The sequence below is a fragment of the Calonectris borealis genome, chromosome 3, assembly GCF_964195595.1.
Source record: "Calonectris borealis chromosome 3, bCalBor7.hap1.2, whole genome shotgun sequence".
Taxonomy (NCBI): Eukaryota; Metazoa; Chordata; class Aves; order Procellariiformes; family Procellariidae; genus Calonectris; species Calonectris borealis.
The window spans coordinates 117,526,699-117,552,289 of record NC_134314.1 but is presented as its reverse complement, the minus strand read 5'-3'; the positions used below and the strand labels follow the sequence as shown (position 1 = coordinate 117,552,289).

The 25,591-nt window shown below is 36.0% G+C and overlaps 1 protein-coding gene across 1 annotated transcript in view; it reads left to right on the top strand.

The window, feature by feature from the left end:
* The window catches only part of WDPCP (WD repeat containing planar cell polarity effector), a 159,003-nt gene that overhangs the window by 62,918 nt on the left and 70,494 nt on the right, over nt 1-25,591 (top strand). Inside the window, exons 7-11 of the mRNA XM_075147603.1 lie at nt 1,259-1,373; nt 5,062-5,195; nt 9,655-9,846; nt 18,559-19,168; nt 23,310-23,498. Of these exons, the coding sequence (XP_075003704.1) occupies nt 1,259-1,373; nt 5,062-5,195; nt 9,655-9,846; nt 18,559-19,168; nt 23,310-23,498 (1,240 nt within the window). The remainder of the gene's footprint in view (nt 1-1,258; nt 1,374-5,061; nt 5,196-9,654; nt 9,847-18,558; nt 19,169-23,309; nt 23,499-25,591) is intronic.

The window sequence follows — 25,591 nt, the reverse complement described above, 5'->3', positions numbered from 1 at the left end:
AACTGCTGCCATGTAGCAGGAATGAGAGCTGGCCTGAAACTTTAACTTATACATGGAGGTCATCTAGTCTAGCAGCTTGCATGAACAGAGGTGGCACTGGAAGATGAATTAAAATACATTTGTGTTTTCAGTACTGCATATGAAGATCAAAGTCACAGTAGTGATTTTTTCACTGTTTTTACATCAAGGTTTCTGTAGAACCCAAGTTTGGCAATGAGTTAATTAATATGGTCAGAATTTTTTTCATAAACCCCTGACTTTATCTTTTACCATGTTACTAAGAAAACAATATTTCTCTAATAAAGCTTTTCATATACTCCTGCTACTGGAGTAACTTGGCAAAGTGAGGTCAATTCACAATGGAGCAGGGAATTTTATAGGGTTTATTTTCTGAATTTCTTTGTTGTAATAATTGCATTCAGGAAATGACTAAGTTTAGTGGTTTAATTATGCAAAAAGAAATGGTTTTCATAACTCCTCCCACTGAACATTCTCTCTCTCCTACAAGATATGGCATCAGAAGGAGTTGATAAGTACTGTGACTTAGTCTTCAAGATTATATGTATCATTTAATTGAGATTAATTAGGCAGAAATACTCAGTTAACTCTGAAATAAGCCTGGGACTGTTCTGTCTAACGGTTTAAATTCCTTCTTTCTAAGAGAGACATTTATAACCTGATGCCAAGGAGTATATGCATTTATTAGGAGCCCACAGCTATCACTGTGGTAGGGCACCATTATTTAAGTTAAACAATCCATGAATGATCAGATATAACAGGGACAGCAAAAAGGTGCTAGTTTTAATCTGTGATAATAATATAAAATTACCTGAAGCCCAACTTTATATGTTTTTTCATGCAGGCTATGCAGTTATTTTGTACAGAAAAAATCAGGTCGCTGGATGATGGAGTGATCAGCATCATCCCTTTACTCATTCAGGACAGAATTTTTATCTCCGTTTTTAACAAACTAATTCAGTACATTTTCTGCAACATTTGGGGACTTAGCACGCATCTTCTTCAAGTGTTCAGCAATTGTAATTCTTGTACCTGTATAATTCAGTGTCACATTACACCTCTCCCTTTCATTGAAAAAGCTTTCAAAGTCATTATAAGACATCTTCACATCAATGATAAGTCTTTTTTGTAATTTTGAAAATTAGATTACTACTTAATGGACAGCTGCTAATATGTACCTTGGAACGTTTCACTTTATTAATGATTCTTGATGTCTTGTTTTCTCACTGTTTGGATTTAGCTCCTCTTTCATTCAGGCATATTGGTGTCCCTGAGCCTTTCTGGGCCGCAGCTGGAGAAGGTGGTGATTGACAGGACCCTGGTGGGGAAGCTCATCTCCGACACCATCAGTGATGGTAATTACACCCACGTGCAAATCAATTGCCTACATTAACAATAGAGTAGAGAAACAGTATGTCAACAGGTAGACTAATTATTGCCACTGGGGACTTGCAAACACAACAAGTAATTGCATGTAAAGCCATAGTTACAACCCTCAGGACTAAGAACACTTTAAGAATAATATTTAACATCAAAGTTTTCAGTCTTGTCAAATACTGAATAGGTTTCTAAAATTCAGTTTCTTACACATTTTAATCACTGTGAACATGCCATTTGAACTTGTCATTTTTATTTCGTAAGTGGGAAAATGGGACAACCAAACATTAGCCAACTGATTAATTACATGGGATGGTTATTACTGAAATACTTACTTATTAGAAAAGTCTGGATAACATTAGTTACATGGAGGTGTTCTGATTTATCGTCTAGATTTCCAGAATCTCACTATTGTTATTAACTAGTGACTGCTAAAAATGAAGTTTTAGTTTAATGCAGAAGAAAACTTATGAAAATGTACCAGTTTTCAACAGCTTTATAGTACGACTATAGCTTTTTCAATGTGCCTCTACAGAGCTCCACTGAGAACCCAACCAGGTGTCAGTATGTTGGCATCTGTGTGATCAAGAATATGTAATTTCAGTGCGAGCCAAATTACATGTGCATTATCTTCCAAATTCTTAAAAAGTAGACCCAAATTACATCCTTTTAATAAGAATATATGCTAGATTTAGCTTTGATCTTTAATGATTTATTTTATTCCATACCCAGGCATCTGTTGAATATTGGCCTGGTTATTTAAGAAAGCTGCAATACTGTGTCCCTCTCATCTTTTCTTATCAGTATATCGTAGTTTAGTCTTGAAACATAACATTAATATAACTATGTTAGTAGGATCTTTAGTACAAAAAAAATTAACCCTAACCTCATTTTTTATCAACCAATTACACAGAGAGTGTAAAACACATTTAATGACTTGACTCCTTTTTTTCACTTAAATTACTAGATTACTAATTCCATCTCAGATTTTTCTGCCCTCTGTTTCCAGAGGGAGGATTTCATACTTTCAGGTGACAAAAAGTAGGAAAGCATGGAAGCTAAGGTTATACCCAAATTGAAGTTGTCTGTAGACCTTATTTAGAATACTCTGTCTTTTAAAAAAAATTCATACATAATAAATATATAATTAAATTATACATATCTTGCCTTACATTGGCTTAATAGGTCATAGAAATACAGATTTTTTAAAAAACAACTACTGCTAACTAAAAAAGCTTACAACTAAAGCAATAATAAAGCAACAAATATGTTTTCCTACAGCTATACCACTCAAACTGCTATAAATAACATTATATAATGGTTTGTTCTTATTTTCACTTATTCAAGAATTTCTTAAACCTCCATGTTTGGTAATACCCATGTCTGAAGGTGAAACAGGACTGCTTCTGTTCAGTAAAAGCAAAACCCACAATACCTGTCATTGCGATACATTATTTTTTTTCATGAACAACAAAAGAAGATTCTTTTGTTACCTGCACAAATAGTGTTTGAAATACAAATTTTTATAGTGAACTAGCCTTATGTGAGAACCATGACACAATGTTGTCCTAGAATAAATTAACTTTAATCCAACATAATCGCAGGTCTTTCCAAATCTGGGTTGGAATTAGGGTTGTGATTATAAAGTTGGCCAAAAGAAATTCGATATTTAATACAAGAAGTCTGTATAAAAATAATCGTTCTTATTTTAACAATTGTGTATGTGTAGAAATGGATAAGATTACAATCTGCCAAAATTGCTTACAAAATGTTGTAATTCTAACTCAAGAGTAGCATGCCTTCTTAACATTTGGAATAAAGGTCAGATTGTGTGCACAAAATACAGAATTAAGATTGCATTTATAATCCTCCTACCTCTAATAAAGTCCTCCTGATTTTTATTATTTACAGGCAAAATTAAAAAATAAATTTAATTAGAAATTATAGAAAAATTGCTTTCCTAAAAGAAAATCTTATTTCTCATTTTCTAAATTATTTTGTGGCACTGAGGTCTTGCAATACTAGTATATAGAATATTAACTACACTGCCTGCCTTTTTAGGGTAATCTGACTCCGCAGCATATGGGTCCTCTCTGAATAATGGTCTAACTATGCCCATAGTTGCATTCGTGTCGATCTGGTCTCTGCTCCTGCTCCAGACAACCATGGATAGTGAAAATCAAGGGACTGCTAGTCTCATTCACGCCTGCCCAGCGATCTTTGAATCCTGCTTTCTTTCCTTCAACCAAAATAAATTTCAGATGCGTATGAGGTGTACTGAAGGTCATCTTTAACGTAAACTATGTCTGTGAGGATATAAAAATATTTTAACTGTGTACATATTGAGGATACTATACTCAGTGGCTTTGAATTCCCATGTGTGTTTAGGATCTTGGTTATAGCTTCTAACGCACCCTGTCAGATACTTTATCACCATTTCTTTTTTTTTTCAAAAGCTAGTGTTAATGTTACATTTCAAAGGCAATTATTTGGCTTTAAACTTTACCCTTTAGCATTTGCATACCAGATACTTCAGAGCTATGCCAGTACATGACTATTGGAAAATGAAACTGGTTGTAAATCAGACTAAACCAAAGCAAAGCAGAGTAGCCAGTTTTCACTGCTTATATGTAAGACTAAACTGTCAATCTACTTAAGGATATATAAAATACTTTTAAGAATCTAAGATACTCGTCGCAAATGCATTTTTTTTGTTTTTCAGTGGTTGTTCCGCAGGGTTTTGTTTGTTTGTTTTTAAATCCGGTTCCACTTTACTTGCATTTTCCTTTTAGCAGAGGTTTCGGAGTTTATGTTCTGAAAACAGCTTGCTAGCTGTACTTTAAACCTGATTCTCATTAACAATTCTTCAGTGATCTGGTACTAGTTACCCTGATGACTCACTTCATTCTCGGACATCTCTTTAAATGTGGGCACTGCTTGAATAACTGGATAACACTTGGGAAGAATCCTAGATACTATTGTCTAATTCATTTTATTGTCAAATTAGTTATTCACTTTTATATTTAACTATTTTGGTCTAGCACCCCCTTATGATAACAGCGGGCATTCCACTGCACTTTTCTAGACACCAAGGGGGTCTGTTCCATCTTGGTTACCTGTATTGTTTGCGTACCCCCCTGCGAAGCTTTCAACAAATTCATAACCCCTCTAAAGCATAATCCTGTATGTGACAGCCTCCTTCGTGTCTGCAGCAGCACCCGGTACCTTACAATGTCAAAATACCAGGTACACCTCAAGTACTAATTTGCATTTACCATCCGTAACACAAGCAACTCCATATTAGGTGCATTTCCAAAATACTGGTGGATGTTACCATAAGAAAAAAAAATCAAAGGCTGAACCAAGATGAAAATGAGTGTGGAATGGCATAAAACATATATTTGAATGTAGTGGTAACTTGATATGAGATAATTTATTCAATTTTATGTAATCAGAGTACTCCCTAAGCTTTGTTTCTCATTTCCAAGAAGGTCCTGGCAGGATGACACATTGATGTCTTTAGGAGATTACAGAGGCTTCAGTGTAATATTTAAGACACTGTCGTGAAAAAATTGCTTTTTGCAATGTCTCAGTGGAGGGTTTAGTAATTTGTTTTGTTACTAGAAACAGGTATTACAGTGGTGACAATTTTTATTTGTTTTTCAGCTGTTCTTACAGACAATTTCATCATCTTGTCATTTGAGGACCATAACCAACTCTGCTTTATTCAGTTTACAAAGAAGATGGATTCTCCTGATGTAAACAAAAGACTGGAAAAACTCTCTTGTTTGGACTTTAAGGTATAGCTGTCAATGGTGAATGTTAATAGTGCAGTGACTTTACATTATGAATCACTGGTACTCGCTGATACCATATAGCAGTATAAATTGCAAACCTTTATATAACTGATCAGAACAGCTCAAATTCTAAAAACGGCAGTTATTGAAAAGTAAAAAAAAAATTACATGGCATTCTGAGTTAATAAGTTAAAATACTGTGCCAAGAGGGATCCAATTTTCTACTGTATTTAGGTTAAGGGCTCAGCACACAGTTGAGTTACCCCTGCTTAACAGATTACCCTGTGTCAGTTGAGCAGCAGTAACTGACCCTTTGCACATTCTCAGCATCTAACAAGCATGAAGCAAAATCTGTAATGGTAAACCTCAGTGTAAAAGACTTAAGCTAATATGTTTTACCTCTTGTTTGCTGTGGGCTAAAAACGCACGCATGGTCAATTACTATGGCTTAGCTGATATCCACAAACTCATGAAGTTATGATAATTCAGTCATCTGTCTGAGCTCCAAGACTGTTGTGATTCTTTGCAGAAATCTTAATTTTCCCTCTAGTTACAGTAATCATCTTGTTGGAAGAGTTGGTTTTACAATTAAGCCACGGAGCTAGGACTCAAGATATAGAAGCTGAGTTTCTCACCACTGACAAACTATGTATGTGACCTTAGGCAAGTGACTTGGTGCCTCTGTATCTCAATTCACTACCTACACTGTGAAGATTAAAATACTCTGTTTTTCCAGCCCTTTATGTATGGGTGTGTCTATACCACAGTATCAGCAGTAGCTGAAAGGTAGTCTAGAGATAGCTGAGCAGGCTTTAAACTAGCCAGTTTGGATGTCAGTAGAAACCAGCTCATCTCAAGCTGAATTACACTGTGTCTTGGATGGATTGGGCTGTGTAGACATAACTTATTTCGACGATAAGCTCTTTGACATCAGGGCAGTGGCTGACCTTAGGTGGAAGTGCTTGGCGCTACAACAGTATGAAGAAATAATCAGCCAAAGGTAATTAACTTTGAACAGGCAGAGTAGGAAAGGAGCCGCATCCAATTCACTGCAAGAATGAAGAAGAGACAAGCCTTTGCCCAAGAAAGGTAGAAAGATGTAGTAAGCGAAAGAGAGAGTTTTTATTTATTTCAGACTGGATAAACGTTAAGGAAAACAATCTTGTGCTAGCAAATATTTTCCCCTTGACAACTCCTCAGTAATTTGCTTCCTCACATAAGGGAGTTTGCATCTGCAAGGCAAGTTTTTTAAAGATGTGTTTAATTTAAGTTGTGCCATATTACATTTTAACTTGCTTGGTAGAAATACTTTCTGCTAGGATGAATATCTAATACATTTTCCAGGCTGTTTCAGTTCAGGGCCTCTTTTCAGCAATGACTTGTGTTTGCGAGATTGATCCAACCTCTATAACGTGGATTTGAGACAGTTCACTGTTCACCAGGAACTGAGCTGATACGTAGTTTACTTTAAAATGATGTGTGCTTGTGCCTGGCCTATAGTGTTTGTTAAGGTTGTGCTTTAGAAGCAAGGGTGGTGTGTGGTGTGGGGTTTTTTTTAATAGCTCTAAACTTTAAGAAAGAAGCTGTGGTGAGCTCAAGACTGCCTTCATCATTTAATTGTGAGGGCCATAGCTCCTTACTTAATTTATGTTTAGAAAATATATTTTCATTCTGGGTATTGCTGGGCACATTTTGGATCTAATGGTTATGGCATTTTTTTTCTTTGGAAAGAAGGAAAGCCTAATCCAGAGAGAAAACTCTCTCTGCCCTAGGAAACCAGAAATATCTGCTGTACTCCTTAATAGGGTTGTTGTGTTCAGTTCTTTGCTGACACAGCTGAGCTTCTAGAAACGCCTCCATGTTCAATGTTAACTTTGCTTTCTCTTGAAATCAGTGGGAATCAATATGGATTATTTCTTTGCCAGCCAAAAAAAGGCATTTGCATTTTTTAATTGAATGTTCTTTTGTGTGAGGCTTGCTAGTTAGGCAGCTAAATATAATTTTTATTATCTTCAAAATTGCACCAGTGTGAGCCAGCAGAAAGTATTATTCACTACTGCAATAATACTATGTCAGCTCTCTGCATTGAATTAGAGTTCTTCATGGCTGCTTTTGGTCAAACTTACAAAAGCTAAAAGATCACAGACACAGTCAACAGTAGTGTCGCTATCAGTAGTAACAAAAGAAACAAAAGATGGTCCTCAATTGCAAATGTGCAAACTTGTAACAATACACACTTTGGAAAAAAGAGTTCCTTAGTGTTGATTTTTTTTTTCAAGAGAAATTTAATTAAAAGGTATCTTGCACTGGTATAAAACTACCACAGGATTAAAATATGGAGCTAAGATTCAGGAAATTTGAGTGTAGCCTTCATCTCTGCCTCTGACTTTTGGTGTAGCCTTGAGAAATGTACGTAGTATTTGGGTTTAAGTTCCCATTTCTAAAATGAGGAAAATGCTTGCTCACAGTCATATGTAATGATATAATTAAATTTCTGTGATATTTACGTTGTAATTTCTTTGGTACCTGGACAGAAGCAACTTCACATTGTTCACTGTCCAGACTCATGGTGGGCAAAATTGGCAGGGAATGCTAGGCAGTACTGGACTGCCAGAGTGCTATTAATAATAAGTCAACCATGCTTTCCTCCTCACAGTTTGATATTTTTCCAAAAGTTTTTTTTTTTTACACAATACATACCTAAATGGAAGAATTACTTTCTCTATCCTCTTCCTCTCTAAATGATACCACCTTGAATTTTATTTACACTTTGAAAAAAGTAAGGAAGACTTATTGTATGAATCACTACAGTCTTGAAGACCAGCAAAATATAAAACCATCTATTATTATTTGCCTTTTCTCAGTGACATTAGTCCATGTTTGAAAGTGTCATGTCTAATGCAAGACGTAAAGGTTTACAACAGATTTGTGGCTGTTATTACATGTGAAATTGTTATGAACAGTTAACGCTGCAATACAGCACTAATTAATATCTGTGAAAGTATTTGTGTTTTTCCATCCTAATAAATGTGTTGTCACCAAATTAACTATTTATATATAGTTTTAATTCAAGTATCAGCTACCTGTTAACTTTTATGTATGTTTTATCTTTACACTTCTAAAGAGTATTTTGACAAGTAAAACACAGGATATTCTGAAAATATTGACCTTTTGCAAGTTTTTCCCATCTGTGGTTTTTTTAATCCATTTCAATTTACTGAAGGAGGAGACAGTACAAGGAGTTAAATGTTTACCATGAGAGAACAACATTGGTAATTACTTTGATTTCAGTTCCTTTTGATGTGTATTCAGGGGATGAAGAGGTCAATAATATTATGACCATGCAAATAGAAAAGGGTTCTTTTTGACCATATAAAAAACAGCAAAGGATTATTAAAGCATTAACCTTGATTTTAATGGCCTTGGTTGAGTGGTGAGATCACAATTTGGATGAGCCTGATTATTTACTAAATACAATACATAAATGCAACGGGTTCTTAACACCCATTGCACTCTGGCATTATCGCATTACTGCCATCCTTTGTTGCCTTGCAGACAGGAATATGAAAGCAATCTGTCATGTAGTGAGACTGGCTCCAGAAGCATTTCTCTGATAAGAAGACCCCCTGCCCTTTGCTAGTGTCTGGTCCAGTAGGCTTAGCCATGCGCTTAATCCCCAGAAAGTGGTTCGATTATTGCTGACCAGCAATGGCAAGATAGTTTTTTTTCCCCTAGCTATCAACCTTCCATTAATTCCTTAAGCAGAAATGCGGTGCAATCTATATTTCCTTGGCATGTGTCACCCAGATGGTGCACTGCTCATGTTTTCAAATAACCATGCTCCAAAATAACAGAGTTTGAATAATAAATTCCACAAATCCTTCCTGAGAAAGAGGCACAATTCTCAAGAGCTGCATAAACTTTACGCATGATGCTGTAGCTCATCCACATTATGCAGAAAAGTATATATTCTCTTGCAAAGCGGATGTTTGTATCTGGATTCCTTAATTTAGGGAGGAAAAAGAAAGATATATGTTTGCTCAAACACTGTGGAATATATTTAATATTTGATTATGTCTTAAACACTAGCCTTAGCTCCCTGGTCAGCTTTGCAGAACTTGTCATTTAATATGGCTAAGCTTAAATCCTATGTGTAGGTCGATGCTGTCAAGCAACCATGACTGTACATTTTGGTATTGATTGGAGTCATTGCAGTAAATTCCTTCTTAACTCACATTCCTTTCCTTCCCAATCCCCTCCCCATAGATAAAAGTGTAAGCATGTCTTTTTCTGTCTGAGCAGATATTTTTTACATTTACAGACAGCCTATATGAAGATATATGTACGCAGTCTTCTGTGTATATATACATTCTCTTTCACACATCCAAAGTAAATGCTCCCAATTGCTCCTACTATGCTATTTTATCACCTCAAATATTTCCTGCATTTTTTCTTTCATCAGATTTCTTATATTGATATACCTGGACCAGAAGGTAGAAGGATGAAACGTCACCTGGCAATAAACTGTATGCAAGATATGGTCATTTGCTGGTGGTCAGGAAGTAGTGATGGAGCATGGCCTTGGTCTCCTATTTCCTGTGAGAGGGACAGAGCCAACCTATTGCTATTAGGCTGTGCACATGGCAAATTGGAGGTAAAGTGCTGAACTCTCTTGTTACATGGTTTTTTTCGGATTTGCTAAAGAAATAACTATTCAACTTAAATGCATATTCAGGTAGATATAAAGAACAGATATGATAAAAACATAAGAAAGGAAGAAAAACAAAGGTTCATTGTTTAATGAAAAAAGCACCTTATTTAGTATGTTTACTATTTTCACATCAAAACTGGCAATCTGAGAAATGTAGCAAGAAATTTAGGTCTTTATAATGGAATAGCTTTGGAGCTGCTAACACTGAAAATAAAAGTGTCAGAGTACCACTAGAAAACTCTAATCTGAGTTAGAAACTGTAGCTGTTGCATGCTTGTCTTATGCAAATATTTTACATTGTCTGCAATGTTAACTGATAGATATTTTACATCTATTTTAAGTGTTCTGTTATAAAATCTTAGCTATACCCAAATGCTGCTTAAATTGTTGCTATGAGTATTGATCAAATCAGGGACCAATTTTTTTCTTAAAGAAAAAGTCAAAATTCCCCATCTTCAGGTGGGAATGTAAGCTATAAGTTAGAACAAGAATACAAGCTGACCCTCTTCCTGACACTTGCTTAGCTTACCTTTTTAGGCAGATGTTTCCATTTCATTTATTTCACTTTTATTTTATCTGTTTAAGAATATTTGAATCCAGTTGCTTATGTTAGCTTCATTTTTAAGTTTTTACCTATCTTGGCATACTCTGAAAAGAACTAGAGCCTGAATTTAAAATGTAAAAGCTATTCTGGACTAGCATCTTGTATAGATGCTCCTGTATTTGGAGTTCTATTTTCAATTTAGCTTAAGCCACTACTAATATGGACTAAAAAGGCACTGACTGCGGGAGAAGAGCACAAACTTGAGGATCAGCTGTGGAATAGCTGTTCTGGAGTAGCTATTACAGGCTATTTCCCTGTAGGGAAAAACCCTAAGTAACACTTTAGAATAAGCTGCTCTTATAAACAACATCCTGTTCTCTTTAATTAGGGAAGATGTAAATGTTTTAATGTCTTGGAATTATTACTTTGATAACTAATATTAATTGAGGGTTTTTTCCCTTGGGATTTTCTGTATATTGAAAGCAAAAGAGAAAAGGTAGTTGAGACAGCTTTTCTTTCTTATTTCGGTCATTAGTCAGTGTAGAATTTAAATTACCTGCAGTTCAGCCTTCTTTACTTCTTTTCAATTGACCTCTCTCCACTAGCGGTCATCTTTGACTCATCTGTCTCCTCTGCCTGTAGGAGCAGTTCTCGATTCCCCCTGCAGCTATGCCCAATCACATATAAAAATTACTTTGGTAGCTAAAACATGCATCTGTTCTTTTTTAGTTTTTTCATACTAGTCCCTGTGCCAGTTTGATATTGTGAAACTTCATCCGACTAACATTTCAGATCTTATTTCTTACCATGACTTTTGTATGTCCAGGTTCTGAGAGCGACATTCCCGTGCCTTTTGTTTCCTTCCCACGCCTTCCAGAAAGCTCCCTAATGCCAACATAGCAGTTTGCAACCTCTATTTTCTGAGGTGTTTTTCAGAGACTCATTTCTTCTAAGAAATTCAGAGAAACCAGCCTGTCAGTTTAAAGCTTTCTCCATTTAATTTTATATATTATAGGGAGATTTCCAAATTACAACATTGCTCTGCATCTTTCAATACACCTTGTTTTATCTTTTTCTGGTTTAGACTCTAAATTGCTCAGGGCTGAGGCTGTCTAGTATAGTCCCAAGCACATCACTGGTGCTTAACACAATAATGATAATAAGCATTCACTGAGCCTTTAGGCCTAAACTCATAATCCTTTTAATTTAGCCCATATTGTAATATAAATATAAGAAAATTATTTTTAAAAGCAGAACTGCCAAATTTAACTGTTCAGTTACTTTCTCTTTTCTGATTCTTTACCTGTACTTGTCTCTTTTAATTCTAAGATCTTCAGATGAAATTTATTTTCCTGTATTTGTCAATAAAATACCAAGCACTATGCCAAGGCTATGGAAAACGTAGTCGTATATGGATAACAAACTGTCTTGCTGGTTGTTAGTTGGTCTGTTCCATGTACTTATCTCTTGAATGCTCAATGGACTGCTGCGTAAGGCTCAAAACACTCTGCCTATACGCTTCCCCTATGTACCCATGACGTGTAACCTATGGTGCTGTTTGCTGGGGTTTTTTTCTTGATTTCTCTAGCACTCCTTATGGGCAGTAGTTGAATTCCCGTGCATGGATGGGGAATGTCATAACACAGCAGCTCCAGAAGTAGCGTCAACCCCCAATCTGCAATTAACTGAGGTACATTTTTCCCCTACAGAGTCTTGGAGGGCAACTTTAACTTAACATCTTTAACTTCTGAGGGTCATTTGATAGCTTAAACATGAGCAAAAATGTAGTTAGTGTTCTAGACAGCTTCTAAACAGTTATTCTCTAGGTCAGATACCACAAAAATACAGTGTTTCTGTAAGCATGCTTATTTGCCTCTCTTTGCCTCTACTTCCTTACCATTTGTAGTGTTCCTCAGGTATAGACCTGGAACAAAAACGTGACATGCCATTGTTATGCATGAAAGTAAATCCATATTTATCATATTCGACCAATAATATGAATTTTCTCCCAGTAAATGAGTATTGTCAACAGAAGAAGAATGAGAAGCATGAACGAATTCAGTCTGGAGCATTTATCAAAAAGAAGCATAGTAAAATAATACCACCAACATTTTACTTGAAAATAGTAGTATCGCTTGGATGAAACAGCATTATTATCTAGAATTAAGAGAAAAGCAGGAATTGCTGGATGTCTGACCCGTAAAGAGCTGTTTGGCGTGTTGGGTTTATGAAAAAGTAAACCAAGCCCGAGGAAATGAATGGGTGCTACCCACAGCCGTGCTACAGCACCTTGGTGCTGACCTACGAAAACCACAAAAAGATCTGCCAGCTACCGACACTCTTACTGTTGTGGCAGAGCAAAGGTAAATGGGGCACTTAGGTGATACTACTTCCTCCCTGGAATAATTTTCTGAGTGATATTTGCTGCCCACCAGAAGAGTGCTTATTAGGATGAGGACAGGAATAGCTCTGGGACAAGGCAACTCAGCTCCTCATGATAATATCCTGTAACTACACGTTCTGCATTGGGATGATTCACATTGCACATACAGCGTTAGGGGTATTGAGTACTTAAGCAGCTTTTCAACTTAATGGAGGAAATACATTTTAAATACACTATAAATTTTATTTCAATTGTGCTGTGTGGCTTTATGTTTTAACATTTGCTACTATTAAGGCTAAAGGTAGACACCATTCCTCTAAAAACAGAAAGAACTTTTTTCTTGCAAATCTTGACTTGTTTTACTGTCTTCATTTTTTTTCCGAGATCAGTGTTTACTATGTTGAATGCTGTAAGGTTTGGTGAGGAATTGTCCCCTGAAGAAATAAAAGTGCTTTTCTCTTTAACATATGACTTTGCTTTGGTGTACGATGTACATTTATGTACATGCATGCATGTTGCTGCAGGAGTATTTGTCTGTTGAACCTTTGTCTGCTTCCTTGCTGCATTGGTTTCCTCCAGTAAATTCATCCATTCTCCAATTTATTTATTTAATTATTTGGGGTTTGTTTGTTTCTTCTTTGTTAAAGTACCAATGATCAAGGATGTTGTTTAAATTGTCTCCCTGTGGAGATAATGCTGGTATTTTGATTTCAAAACCAGAAGAGGAATCTTCCAGAAATCATTTCAAACAATTTGCTATGAATAAATAGGATCTGATGTGAAATCATCCTTGGATTAAATGCTTTGAGAGAAAGTCATGTTAAAATCAACATGAACTTTATTCTGCAAACATAAATTAACAGGAGGTGATGATGCCAGGACTCAGTTACTGTAGTACTTTGCATTTGTCTTTGCCATGTTTATTTTCTCTCCATTTAGTGCTAGTGCAAATCATTGAAATTCTACTTCAATCCTGTGGAAAAAATAATTTGCCTGAGAGAGAATATTATTTTTCTTTCTCCCAAGACATAATATTTAATAGTTATTGCTTCCACATTGTGCCTCAAACTTGTGAAATAAACACAGCAGATCTTTTATGAGTGTGCTATCCTACAATTACTGTAGCACTCAGAAAAACATCTATGGTGTGTGACTGAATAGCTGAAATACCTCTCACACACATATAGCAAAGAATGTAAAACCCTTAATGTCACATTGGGTTAAAAGTTCAATGAATAATATGGGATAAAGATGGTGATGATAAATTTTGAAAGAAAATAAGAATAAATGTTGGCTGAAGATCTAAATAATAAGATTGCATGTGGGACTGTAAATACAATGCAGCCAAATAAGTAACCTAGAGTAGGAGCCTTGCATTTTTATTTTAGAAATGTTTAAAAATAGGTGGTTTTTTTTTCTTCCCTCTTTACAGTGCTGTATTTAAAACTGTTTTACTCTAGTGTGCACTACACTTCCCACTCTACATTTCTAATTAAAGTGTTTGTTGTTATTTGGAGCCTCACTGTGTGAAATTAAATAAGCATTTTTTTAACATCCATAAAATAAATCAAACATTTTTCTCATCTGAAATACACACAATTCAGTCACAGCAAGCTTATTTCTCTGTTTCTTTTGTTTTCTTTTTTTTATCTGCCTGGTAAGCCAATTTTCTGCTTAAGAACTACTGGTTAAAACTCTTATTTGTTTTGATATGTGGACTTTATCCTTTCCCAGCACTCTATGTAAAATACTTTTTTTTCGTGTTCAAAGATTTGCACTGAGAAGAGTGATACTGCCCACACAAGCTAGTGCTATTATTTCTTTCAAACATAAAATGAAAGAAAGTATTTTAACTAGCATAATTCAGGCCCCTTATTTACAAAGATTAACAGATTCCTTTACTTGGATTGTTATGATTTCTGACCCTAGGATTTGAGAACTTGACATATATGGTATCCCTCATACTGCTGATTAGCTGATGCAGAGCACAGGCCAGTACTGCAAGGGGAAAACAATATAAATGTGCAGTAGTGGTGCATGACTGCCACATTAATAAGGGAAATATGCATAAATTATGTGGACAATATTTAAATACATTTACTATATTTTTGTAGCGTACATGTCACAAAACTGAAAGGGACTTTTAAAATGTTTTATTATTTAATTATTTATTTTATAGAAAGTAATTGGTTTTACTTCATGCAAAGTACTTCCAGAAATCTTCACTTGAAATCCAAGGCTAAGTGCTTAGTCCAAGATTTGTGGAAAGCACTTAACGTTGAATGGGATTATACACCCCGCCATGAGATATTACAGCTCTGTCTTTTTAGATCCACTGCCCTGTCCCCTCCTCCGCAAATCCTACAGTTGTCCTACCCACTTCTGAGGGAACTCCTCCAGCTTTTGTCTTCCCATTCCCCAAGCAAATGTTTTGTTAACTTAAAGATATATTGCTATTTTAATGTTCCCCTTTAGGTTCCAGAGAACTACTGCTCACCAGGAAGGAATCCCAGCGGATTCCTTTAAATGGACTGCTAAAGCACTACGTGCACTACATTTACTAGCATGTGGCTACTTACCAGATAGAAAAACAATTGGCAGGTAATGGAGTACCATCTTCTTGGAAAAAAAAAGATGTTTTGATTGTTAGACTTCTTATTTTTCAAAAGCATTATCTTAGCCTTATTAACATGTTTCTGTAGTTGTACGTCTCTCTGCTTTAGTTTTCCAGTTAGCAGCACGAAGAATTAATAATAAAAATCATTTCTAACAGAGAAACTCAAATCTTCCCTCTCAGATGAAAGAGAATATCCATTTTTTTTTCCCTTCAGAGTGCCAAATACCAGTTACATTCAGCAAAACTGGAAACCAGAACAAAGAGGTCTCTCGGCTTGGTACTCTTCCTCCAAGAGGCACATGAGGCCACTGATGCATGAGAAGCAGCTTATCTGTTCCAATCTAAGGAGAAATGTTTCTCTTGTTTTCAGCCAGAATATGAACAGTGATACCTAGAAAAGTTTCCTTTAAGCCTAATTTGTTTAAACATTATGTCAAAACTTATGTTTTGAAATGCAGCAAATAGTCTTTCCTTCCTTGCAGGAACTTTTTCCTAGTTTAGAATTGCATTATATACAGCAACCAGCCCTACCCTAGACTTCATTTCAAGGATTTGCTCTCAAAATTATTTGAAGCTAGGAAGCTTCTCATCTTAAGGCTCATTAAATTAGCCTTCCAAAATATAAGATTTTACTTTGTTTTAAATTCAAAGTAGTGAGCAACATTTTGTCCCACTTTTGCTCTAACAAGGCAGAAAAAAATTATTAATTGGGTGCCGTTTGCTTGCTGACTCTCAAACTATCAGATGACAACATTTATTTTTCTGTGACTATTTCCAATGCTGTTTTAAAGCAGTCACTCCTATGGAGTTGTAAAATCCATGTTTCATGTGTTTTCTTCTCTATTGTCTTAACCTTCAAGGCCAGTCTCTCTTCAGAATTTAATAGTGCTTTCAGTCTTTCATCTCTCATAGGCTTGATTATTGTGTGGATGTTCATGACTTTCTTGTAGCTTGTGAGGAGATGTCCAGAGAGGCACACTGGTTTTGGATCAAAATATGTAGATGAATAATGCAGTGTATTGAAACCTGCCACAGTAAGACAGAAATCTGAGTCCCAGAGGGCCTCAAGGCTCATTTCACTGAAGTTGTGGAAGCTTTGAAGACTTGCTTGGGCAAGATTTCTATTTCACATATTTGAAAGGCAGCTACCTGGGTCTCTATACATACTCTTAGGGAAAACTGCAGAACAAACAATAACACTTCACCTTGTCTTTATTTGGGGTTAGAGCGCTCTGTGGTCACAGTAATCCTTTGTCCACAATAACCTTTTTTACGGGTTTCCTTACTATGCAATTTAATACCCTAATAAGCTGCACATTTCAGCAGTTCTAACATCTGCACAGTAGCCACTGCACATTTTGTGGGCATAAATGACTAGTTGCAGAGGCTAAGTCATTGGTGAGGGAATGGTGGAGGTAAGAAAATGTTTTTCAGACTATATAAGTAATTTAATCTTTTATTTCCTCTTTGGTATATATTTTCATTGATCACTACTTTGTTGAAATTGGTTTACCTGGTTTTCACAAGTTGGATGCATTGGCTTCTGTATTAGATGCTTTTGCATTAAGTGGTTCTTTGCACGTCCGTGACTACTCATCTTAAAGTAGCTAAAACTTTTGTATTAACCGGCAGCTGGTTTGCAGCCACAGAATTGCAATAATCCTTTTTTCTTTCTTTTGAATGAGAAACCCTTTTGCTGACAAAATAAGTAAACTGTCAGAACAAAACATCCTAATCAGTCTGATCAACATCCCAAATAACTTGTTTATGAATTCATCAGTTGCTTCTGAAGTAATGGGTGGTATGCCAAAAAAATCTTAATTTCTTATTCTCCTCCTTTGCAGGATGAAAGGCTAAATTATATGTTCAGTTTGTCTTGTGATCTGTGGAAATCAAATTTAAACTGCCTTAACATTATGTGTGCATTTTTGTTTTCAACCTGAAATTTCCAGATTTCCTCCCTCGCCCTCTGCCTGCCTTTTAATCACATTTGTTACCCCTTTCTGTGTAAATGGTACTTGCATACCACCTGGACTCAAAAGAAGGGGCTTCCAAAATTAGTGGCAGGTCAGCAGCTTTAGTTTATAGTGTGAAGAATGCTATGGGTATACCTGAGGGTGGGGTTTGGCTCAGTTTGACATTTTCCTTTCACTCTTTATTTCTGCATGAACAAACACCAGCAAGTTTCGACTGACTTCCATTACTCTTATTCTTCTAGAGACCTTGGTTTTCTCTCTCTTTCAGAGAAATAGCTTTTCATAAGCTAATTTGTAACTTATTTACAACTGGTATTTCTCCCACAGTTTCCCTGTTCGAGTCCTGTACAACACCTCTCGCTCAAACCCATATATTTTAGGGCATGAATCTTCATTGGTCTCCACTGTTGCCTCCATCACTTTATGGTACTTCCCATGTTTCCACACTACAAATTCTTGCTCTTTGCCAGCTGCTGTTTTTGTATCATATTCTGCCTTTGTGTTCTTCCAGTTCATTCAACCTTCAGGTACCCCTAAATGGTCCCCCTTTTCTGCTATCACAAATTCATTTATTCTGCATCTAAAGCTATATGGCGCTAAAGAACTTCTACCACCTACTCATTTGGCAATGTATAGCGTACATTGTTTAAACATGCCATTGTTTCTACCACTACAGTGTAATATTTTCTGTTACCATGGCCCAGAGCAAATGATCAAAAATCCTCTACGTGTGATGCTCAGAGTAACCTATTATAAATTTTTCCAGAAATTTTGGGATTTCTCCCCCACCCCACTTGTGAATAATCAGTTATTCTTTTATATCAGTCAGCTGCTCATTTCTCCTCTTACCAACATTGTTAGGACCATCCCCTCTTTTATCTTCTATTCTGCTAACCTATTATATACTCTGGACAAACAAATATGGTTCAAACTATATTGCAGGGTTTTTTAATCAAAAGGAATTAACCTTTTAAAAGTTAAAACAGTAGATTTTACAACCCCATTTCTAAAATGCATGTTTGTTTTAGCTTACTGACCCATGAGAAAGCCTATTTGCAGCAGCCTATTTTTTAAATCCTCAAAGTAAGAATAAATTGTTACAAATGACTACCAAAACATTTTGGATATTTTTCAGGTTCTGAGTTACGTCCGTACAGAATGGGATCCACTCGACGCTAGCTTCAGCACTAATCAGCCTTACCACATTTACACGGTAGAGCACTCCATCTCCGCAGACAAAGAGCCCATGGCTGATAGCTGCGTCTACAAGTGTGTTAGGAACAAAATTCAGTGTGCAGCAGTCACCAGGATACCACTACGATCCAAGGCCATCAGCTGTTGCAGAGATGTTACAGAAGACAAACTAGTCCTGGGTTGTGAAGATTCGTCAATAATTCTGTATGAAGCCTACAACCAAGTGACTCTGTTAGCCCAAGCAGAACTGTTGCCTGCTTTAATAACCTACCACCCTTCTGGAGCCATATTGATGGTTGGCAGCTCTCAAGGGGAGTTGCAACTTTTTGACACGGCACTGTCCCCAATTAAAATCCAGCTCTTGGCACAAGACTATTCACCTGAGGCAACTCTGCAATTCAGTAAACACTTTGACGTGCCTAGCAGCCTCATCCAGATCCAGTGGGCTGCTCCTCAAGTTGCATCTGCCAGCACTGACGGCACAGATGTTCATGATCTTTTGTTGGTTAGATTAGACAAAGGACCCTTGGGAGTACTTCAGTTTAAACTTGGTAAGTTACCGAGCACACCTATTGAACCTTGAGCTCTCAAGGAAACATCTGTACCTCACAAGTCTTTTGTAGTTTGAAAGCAACACCCTCATTTTAGATATATGGGACCATAGCTTTAAAAGCACGTTGTTCCAATGATATCTGAAGATGTGAACCAAGGAGTTCATTATGTTTCACAATTTTTCATGTGGGGTCTGACAGAATAGGACCCTAATCTGTTGCTGGATCAGAGTCCCACTATGTTACCTGCTACTCTAATAAAGCATAACAATTTCTGATCTTGAAAATTCTTTTATTCTGTAGTATATAATTTTAGGAAATTTATTCATTAGTTCATTCATGTAGTAATACCCCTAACAAGCTAAAATAAGCTATTTTTAATAATAGGATAATAATGCTATTTTCTTTCCTAAATTTTTTGTGTGTATGATGCAACTGTCCTTTCCATTATAATATATATTTGTCCCAGTACTCTGTTCCTCCTGACTTCAGTACATGAAATTACACCATTTCTTTCCCTGAAGACTTTTCACACAAGTAGGAAGGTTTTCATAACCTTCAGAGAAGTTTGGTCTCTCAATTAATTTGCCAGGAGTTGTGAATAAAAGAAGTAGTAATAATATTAATTTTAGAATTTATACAGCACTTCTCATTTTAGGTGTAAGGAGACTTTAAGACAGTAAAACCATAACTATCTTCATTTTACAAACAGAATAACAAGAAGCAGTAAAGGAAAGCTAAAAGGCTTTCCAAGAGTTACACAACAAGTCAGCGGCTGAACTAAGATTAAAACCCCTGCAGTTGCTCATCAGTGAGAACTGTATTCATTCCATTCAAGTCAGGCAAGTTACAGTGGTGCAAACCCACTGTGAGAGCTAAAAAAACAATCATGCTTAAATCTTCTGACTACCAAGCCAGTGTTTCAGCAGGGCAGACAGCCATGTCGAATATACTCATCCTGGAAAATTTCAGCATTTTGCCCATTGTCTGTCCAAGGAAGCAGGATTGCCTTTTCTTTTGTATAAAGCTATTGAGATTAGGAAGAAGCCTTTTTTAAAAAAAACTAGGTGGCAGTAAGGTTTGAAAATCTACTTTCTTTCTTTACTGATTGAGACATGCATGTGCTTTTGTGGGGAAAAATCCTAAAAGTACTGCAGACCTAAACATTTGAAAGACTGAATTTAAAAAACTTAACAAAATACGCCAGTGCAAAAAGGTAAATTAATATAATAGGATGTTAGCAACAAAAACGTTGGATTGGCTTATAGTTATATAATTTTAAAAGAGCTGATCCAGATTATTACTGTTATCCAAAAATACTATTAAAAAACTGTTTACAAGTTATCATTTATTTTGAGATAATTCAGCTGCATTATGTTCAATGACAGGTTTAATAGTTGCAGAGTACCCCAGAACACTAATTATAACAGCTATTTGATGTTTTTGTGCATGTTGGCCATTAAAAAAAACCCTCTAAATTACCTCTTACCTGTCAAGCAGAAGGCACTCTACCCACATCTACCTTGCTTTTCTTACGTTCTCCCTTGTGGGGTTTTCTCACAACAGCTTTCCAGAAAGCACAGCTTTCCCCTTGCTATCTTTAGCACATTTATGTTCTTACGAAGGCAAACAGGCTCTCAGTGCAGGGATTTAGAGGCCTTTCCTGCTAATTGCCAGCTTGTAAACTTAATTGGACTGTCTCCCTGGGCACCGTTCCTAAATCAATTAGGCAGCGAGTTGGCTGTCACCTCTTTTTCCCAAGCAGGTTGCCTGGAAGCGTACCACCCAGGAGAAGTCAAGCATCCAAAGGGGAAGATGTTGACCTCTACAGCTGAAAGTTATCACATTTTAAAATTCATTCTGTATAATTACTGTAAAATCTCTTCTAGGAAGAAGGCAAAGCTCTCTCTATCCCTCCCTCTCTCCCTTCCTCTTTGTAGTTCACTGTGCAAAAATATGCTGTTCTCTATTGCATCCTGGTTTTCAGCTTTACCCCTCTTCTCAGTTGGCCACACTACCAAGGTAATGTAGAGTTGATTAGTCAGCCGCTCTTCCCAACCTCAGCAGTTTTTAGGTCTCTGCTTTTTAAGAAATAATGCAAATATAAATTGTGCTGAAAATTTAGGGGCCATTACAGCAAAACCCAGACAGGCATTCAGGACTGAAGTAAAATCCATAATTAACTCATGACTTGGAATTGTTTCCCATAGAAGTCAGTTAAGAAACTATGTCAATGAGAATAGGCAAATATGTTTTTAACTTCCAGCTGACATATTATGATTTTGGACAAGTTCTGTGAATTCTCCATTGTGCTGTCTAGCCAGATTTCTTTCAGGAAAAGATTCATATTAAATTTACCCTCAAACATTAATGGCAAATATTTTTGGTGTCTAATGCCTAACTCACTTTCAAAAGCATTGCGGCTTCTTGTCGTTGATGTCAACCCAGATCTTGGATAATGCCAAACTTCGTACTGGTGCCAGTGGTTCAGCATTGCTGGCCTCGAAAGACATTTTAAATATAGTATTATATTTAATCAGCATGCAAACAAGTATTTTCATCTTCACTTAGTGATTAATGTGAAGATTGCCCAACTTATGTAATACTTTAAAAACACTAAACATTTAGGAAGAATAAAGTCTACCGTAACAATTAGATATTATCACACATACACAGGTTAAACATGGATATTACACAGTATAATGTCCATAGGCTTTAATACATGCAAATGTAAAGTGAAATACAATAGACAACCATGTCTTTTCTTTAATCACACTACAAAACTAAAGTATTTCTGTTACAAAAAATAAATATGTAAGCTCTTTTTCCCAAAGCATCAGATCTGTATATGCAGGTTCTCAGCATGTTACTTGTCCTCGAGCTATAGTCAGATGTTTTCCTCTACTTTTTTTTTCTCAGTTCTTATTTTACATCACAAACAATATTCACAACTACATTTATGAAAATTTTGTGAGGTATGTTTTCTATATATCAGGTCAGCTTTTCTCTGTTGTCAGAATTTTTTTCCCCCCAGCCATCCTATGGCTTTAATATCAGTATTGAAATTCAGCTTCTTCCCTTTCTCATCAGAATTTTTTCCTTAATATCAGTTTTGACAAACAACATCAGAATATAAACTAAGAAAATAAAAAAATAACATTATGTTTTTATTTAAAGAGAGGGGAACAGTAAATTTATGCTAGTCTCTTTCTAATATCTGGAGCAGTAGTGATAAAGAATACTCTAGCACAGTGACCCAAAGCAATCAAGAATTGCTAAAATGCCATGTGTGGCCTATGTCACACGATCATATGGGTAGTCAGAGACAATAAATAACATTACTCTCTGCAGCTTTTCAATCACCTTTTCTGTTCAGAAGCTGAGACCTACAAGTCAAGAAAATTCTTGAAAAAAGTATTTTAATTTCTGTTTTTCAGAGATAGAGTGCTGTAGATAAATCATGTTCTCATGGAGTGAGCAATGTGTTGCTCGTTTTTTTCCCTTATGGCAAGCATGTTCTTGGTTTCATGTGCAACTGCAATTCAAAGGTCCCTTAATGTTGATATCTTTCATGATATCCGCTCACAGAAGAAATGCTTCATTTGGAGAGTTTTGCCAAGCTAGAAGTAAGTTCTAGAGCAATTGCAATACAGAGAGTAATCGAGTAATTGCTGCTTTGAAGTTTGAGCTGCTATAAACTTGTATACATAGGTACATTTCTGTGAGAAAAATGCTATTTTTTAGTGTTCTTCAGCAGTATTTCTCTACAGGAAGGAGGTGCTAGGAACATGAATTTATTACCTCCAATACAATAATGATAAACTGGGAATAAGCTTTTTCTGCCATGTTTAAAACAAGCTTCATTACATGATGTTGTCACTAATCGGTATTAGCCACATTCGCTTACCCCCCTGTGTGTGAAGTTCACTGATGGTTTTTCTCTGCTGTCCAAAGCACCCTCAGTCGAAATATACCAAGATGATAAGGGTCTATCTCACATGAAAATTTAATAGTGAAACTCATTAACTTAAACTTCCTAATTTTAACAAACAGCAATTATTTTTAACTGTGCTGAAAAGTAGTCAGCTACTGGTTTACATACTCATAACACTATCTTTGGTTTTAATATTTCCTGTAAAAGGTGTGATCACAAGAGGACAGCTGGGCCTTGTGGAAATCATCCACCAGTACATTCGTTATGATGAGATACAGGAAGCAATTAATGTCCTGAACACCATGAACTGGAACACCATGGGTCGTCAGTGTTACATATGCTTGAGTGCCATTGTCAATCACCTTCTTAAACAAAAACTTACACCAGACAGAGAAGGTAAGGGACTGATGGTATTTTTAATGTATTTTTCTGGTGTCTTTGTGATTCATATGACAATATATTTATTGACTCTATAAAGAAGACAATAGTGAGAATCCAGGCAGTCAGCCAGATTGTGGTACTCCGTAATCAAATGTCGTATGTAGACAAGTAATTTCAATAAAATCTGGATCAATGTGTTGATTGCATTTTAGTTCATTTTGTATCAATAGTGATACTAAAATAATGCATATTTTAATATATATGTGATATAGGCATGACTTAATATATATAGCACTATCTTATATGTGCTGTAACTTTATTACATTACATAAATTTAGCTTATGTTACAGACTAATGTTAGTTAATATAAGATTCAACTGTTTGATATGTATTCATACTGAGACAGCACCAACTTAAGGAGGGATGTTTTCCTGCAACGGGAACAAGAGATTTTAGTATGGTTTTTAAGGTGCTTTTGAAGGGTCATTCTTTCATTACAAGATCCAAAGGCTTTGAATATACTATCCTCTGCTGCCTCCTTTAGGATTATAGCATTTGTCCGCACTGTAATCTTCTGGCCCCCTGCAGTAGTAGCTGGGTTCCCTCACAAGAAATGATGAATTTTAGGTTCAGCCTCGTCTCTGCTGAAGCCTGGTGTGATGCCTTCCTCTTGATTTGCTGTCTATCTTGAAACTCAATAGACTTTAAGATTTGAAGTGCCTTGATTTAGTGAAGGTGTTATCCTCCAGTCTAGCAGGCAGACAGCTGGGGACCAGGCATCTTTTGTGGCAAGAAAGAATACTTAGGATTCTGGTGTGTTTGATGATAGAAAAACTCCAAGGTGTCCTACATTGCTGCCAAGCCATCAGCTATCCCATTTTGGGGGATCTGATTAAAAAAATCCCTGCACTGCAAACATAGCATATCAATTCTAAATAAAACATGCTTTTAAAAGGACCCATGAAAAAGGATGGTTTTCAAACTCTTGTAAAAATATGCACATTATAAATAGATGTCTGTGTGTTTCCCCTCATGCAGCTCTCTAACACTGTTTACAGCAGACAGAATTTCATTCTGTCCAGGAGTTATTCTATATGAATCTAACAAATTTGGCATGGTAATTTGTTTTCTTTTTTATTAGCAAAACCCAGTGGGGCCTTTTATTTATAGCGATGGGGCAGTTATCTTTGAGATCTTTGTTCTGCCTTCAACATCAAGCTGGGCTATCTAATGAATCTATAACTGTGCTAGTAGTTACGCATATTCCATGTACATTGAAATATTTCAGAAGTACAAAACATGCTGTCAAGAAAACAGCAATGGCAAGAGAGTATGGCTTGTTTTTGCAAAGGTACTGCTGTATTCAATTTTAATCTAAATTGACTGCTGCTTTGAAAGAAAATACCTTTAAAGTTCAGCTTATCTTACTGTCTAGATTTAAGATAATGCAAAACCTAATTTACTAACAGTTTGCCTGTGTTCCTAACACAGTACTATTAGCACATTTAGTGCTATCAAGCCTAATAAAACAAAATGTAACTATGCTTGGAAATAAAGAACCATTATCACTAAATACAGAAATGGCTAGTTCAAACAAACATTAATAGCAGCAAATCAATGAGATTTTGTCTGCCTAATGAGACAATAGGTTATATTTTGCCTTTAAAGCCCCCACAAAATTCTGATTAGCAGTAGCAGTTTGCACATTCACTCTGAAAGGAGAACCTATATAGCAAATATATAGCAAATTCTCCCTGTTCTGCCTATAAGGACTTGTACTACGTGTTAACTCTCAAGCAGAAGTCACATAATATAAATATTATTGATCATTAAATTTCCTTTTAGCTAAACATGTGGGACACAAACGTATACTGTGTATTTTCTTGTATTATTTATAATTTTGTATTAAAAACATGTAGAAAAATGCCTAAGAGCTCCAGCTGTGGAGTATAGCAGTCAGGAAGTATTTAAAACAGAGAGAACTCCTGTAACAAAATGACTTTATTTTATTGATTACAAGGGAGGTTATCCTGTTTCCCACCACATCATGCTGTAGGAGAGTCAAACCCTTAGGGTTTCTAGACCCTTTTATTTAAAGTTTTTAAAGA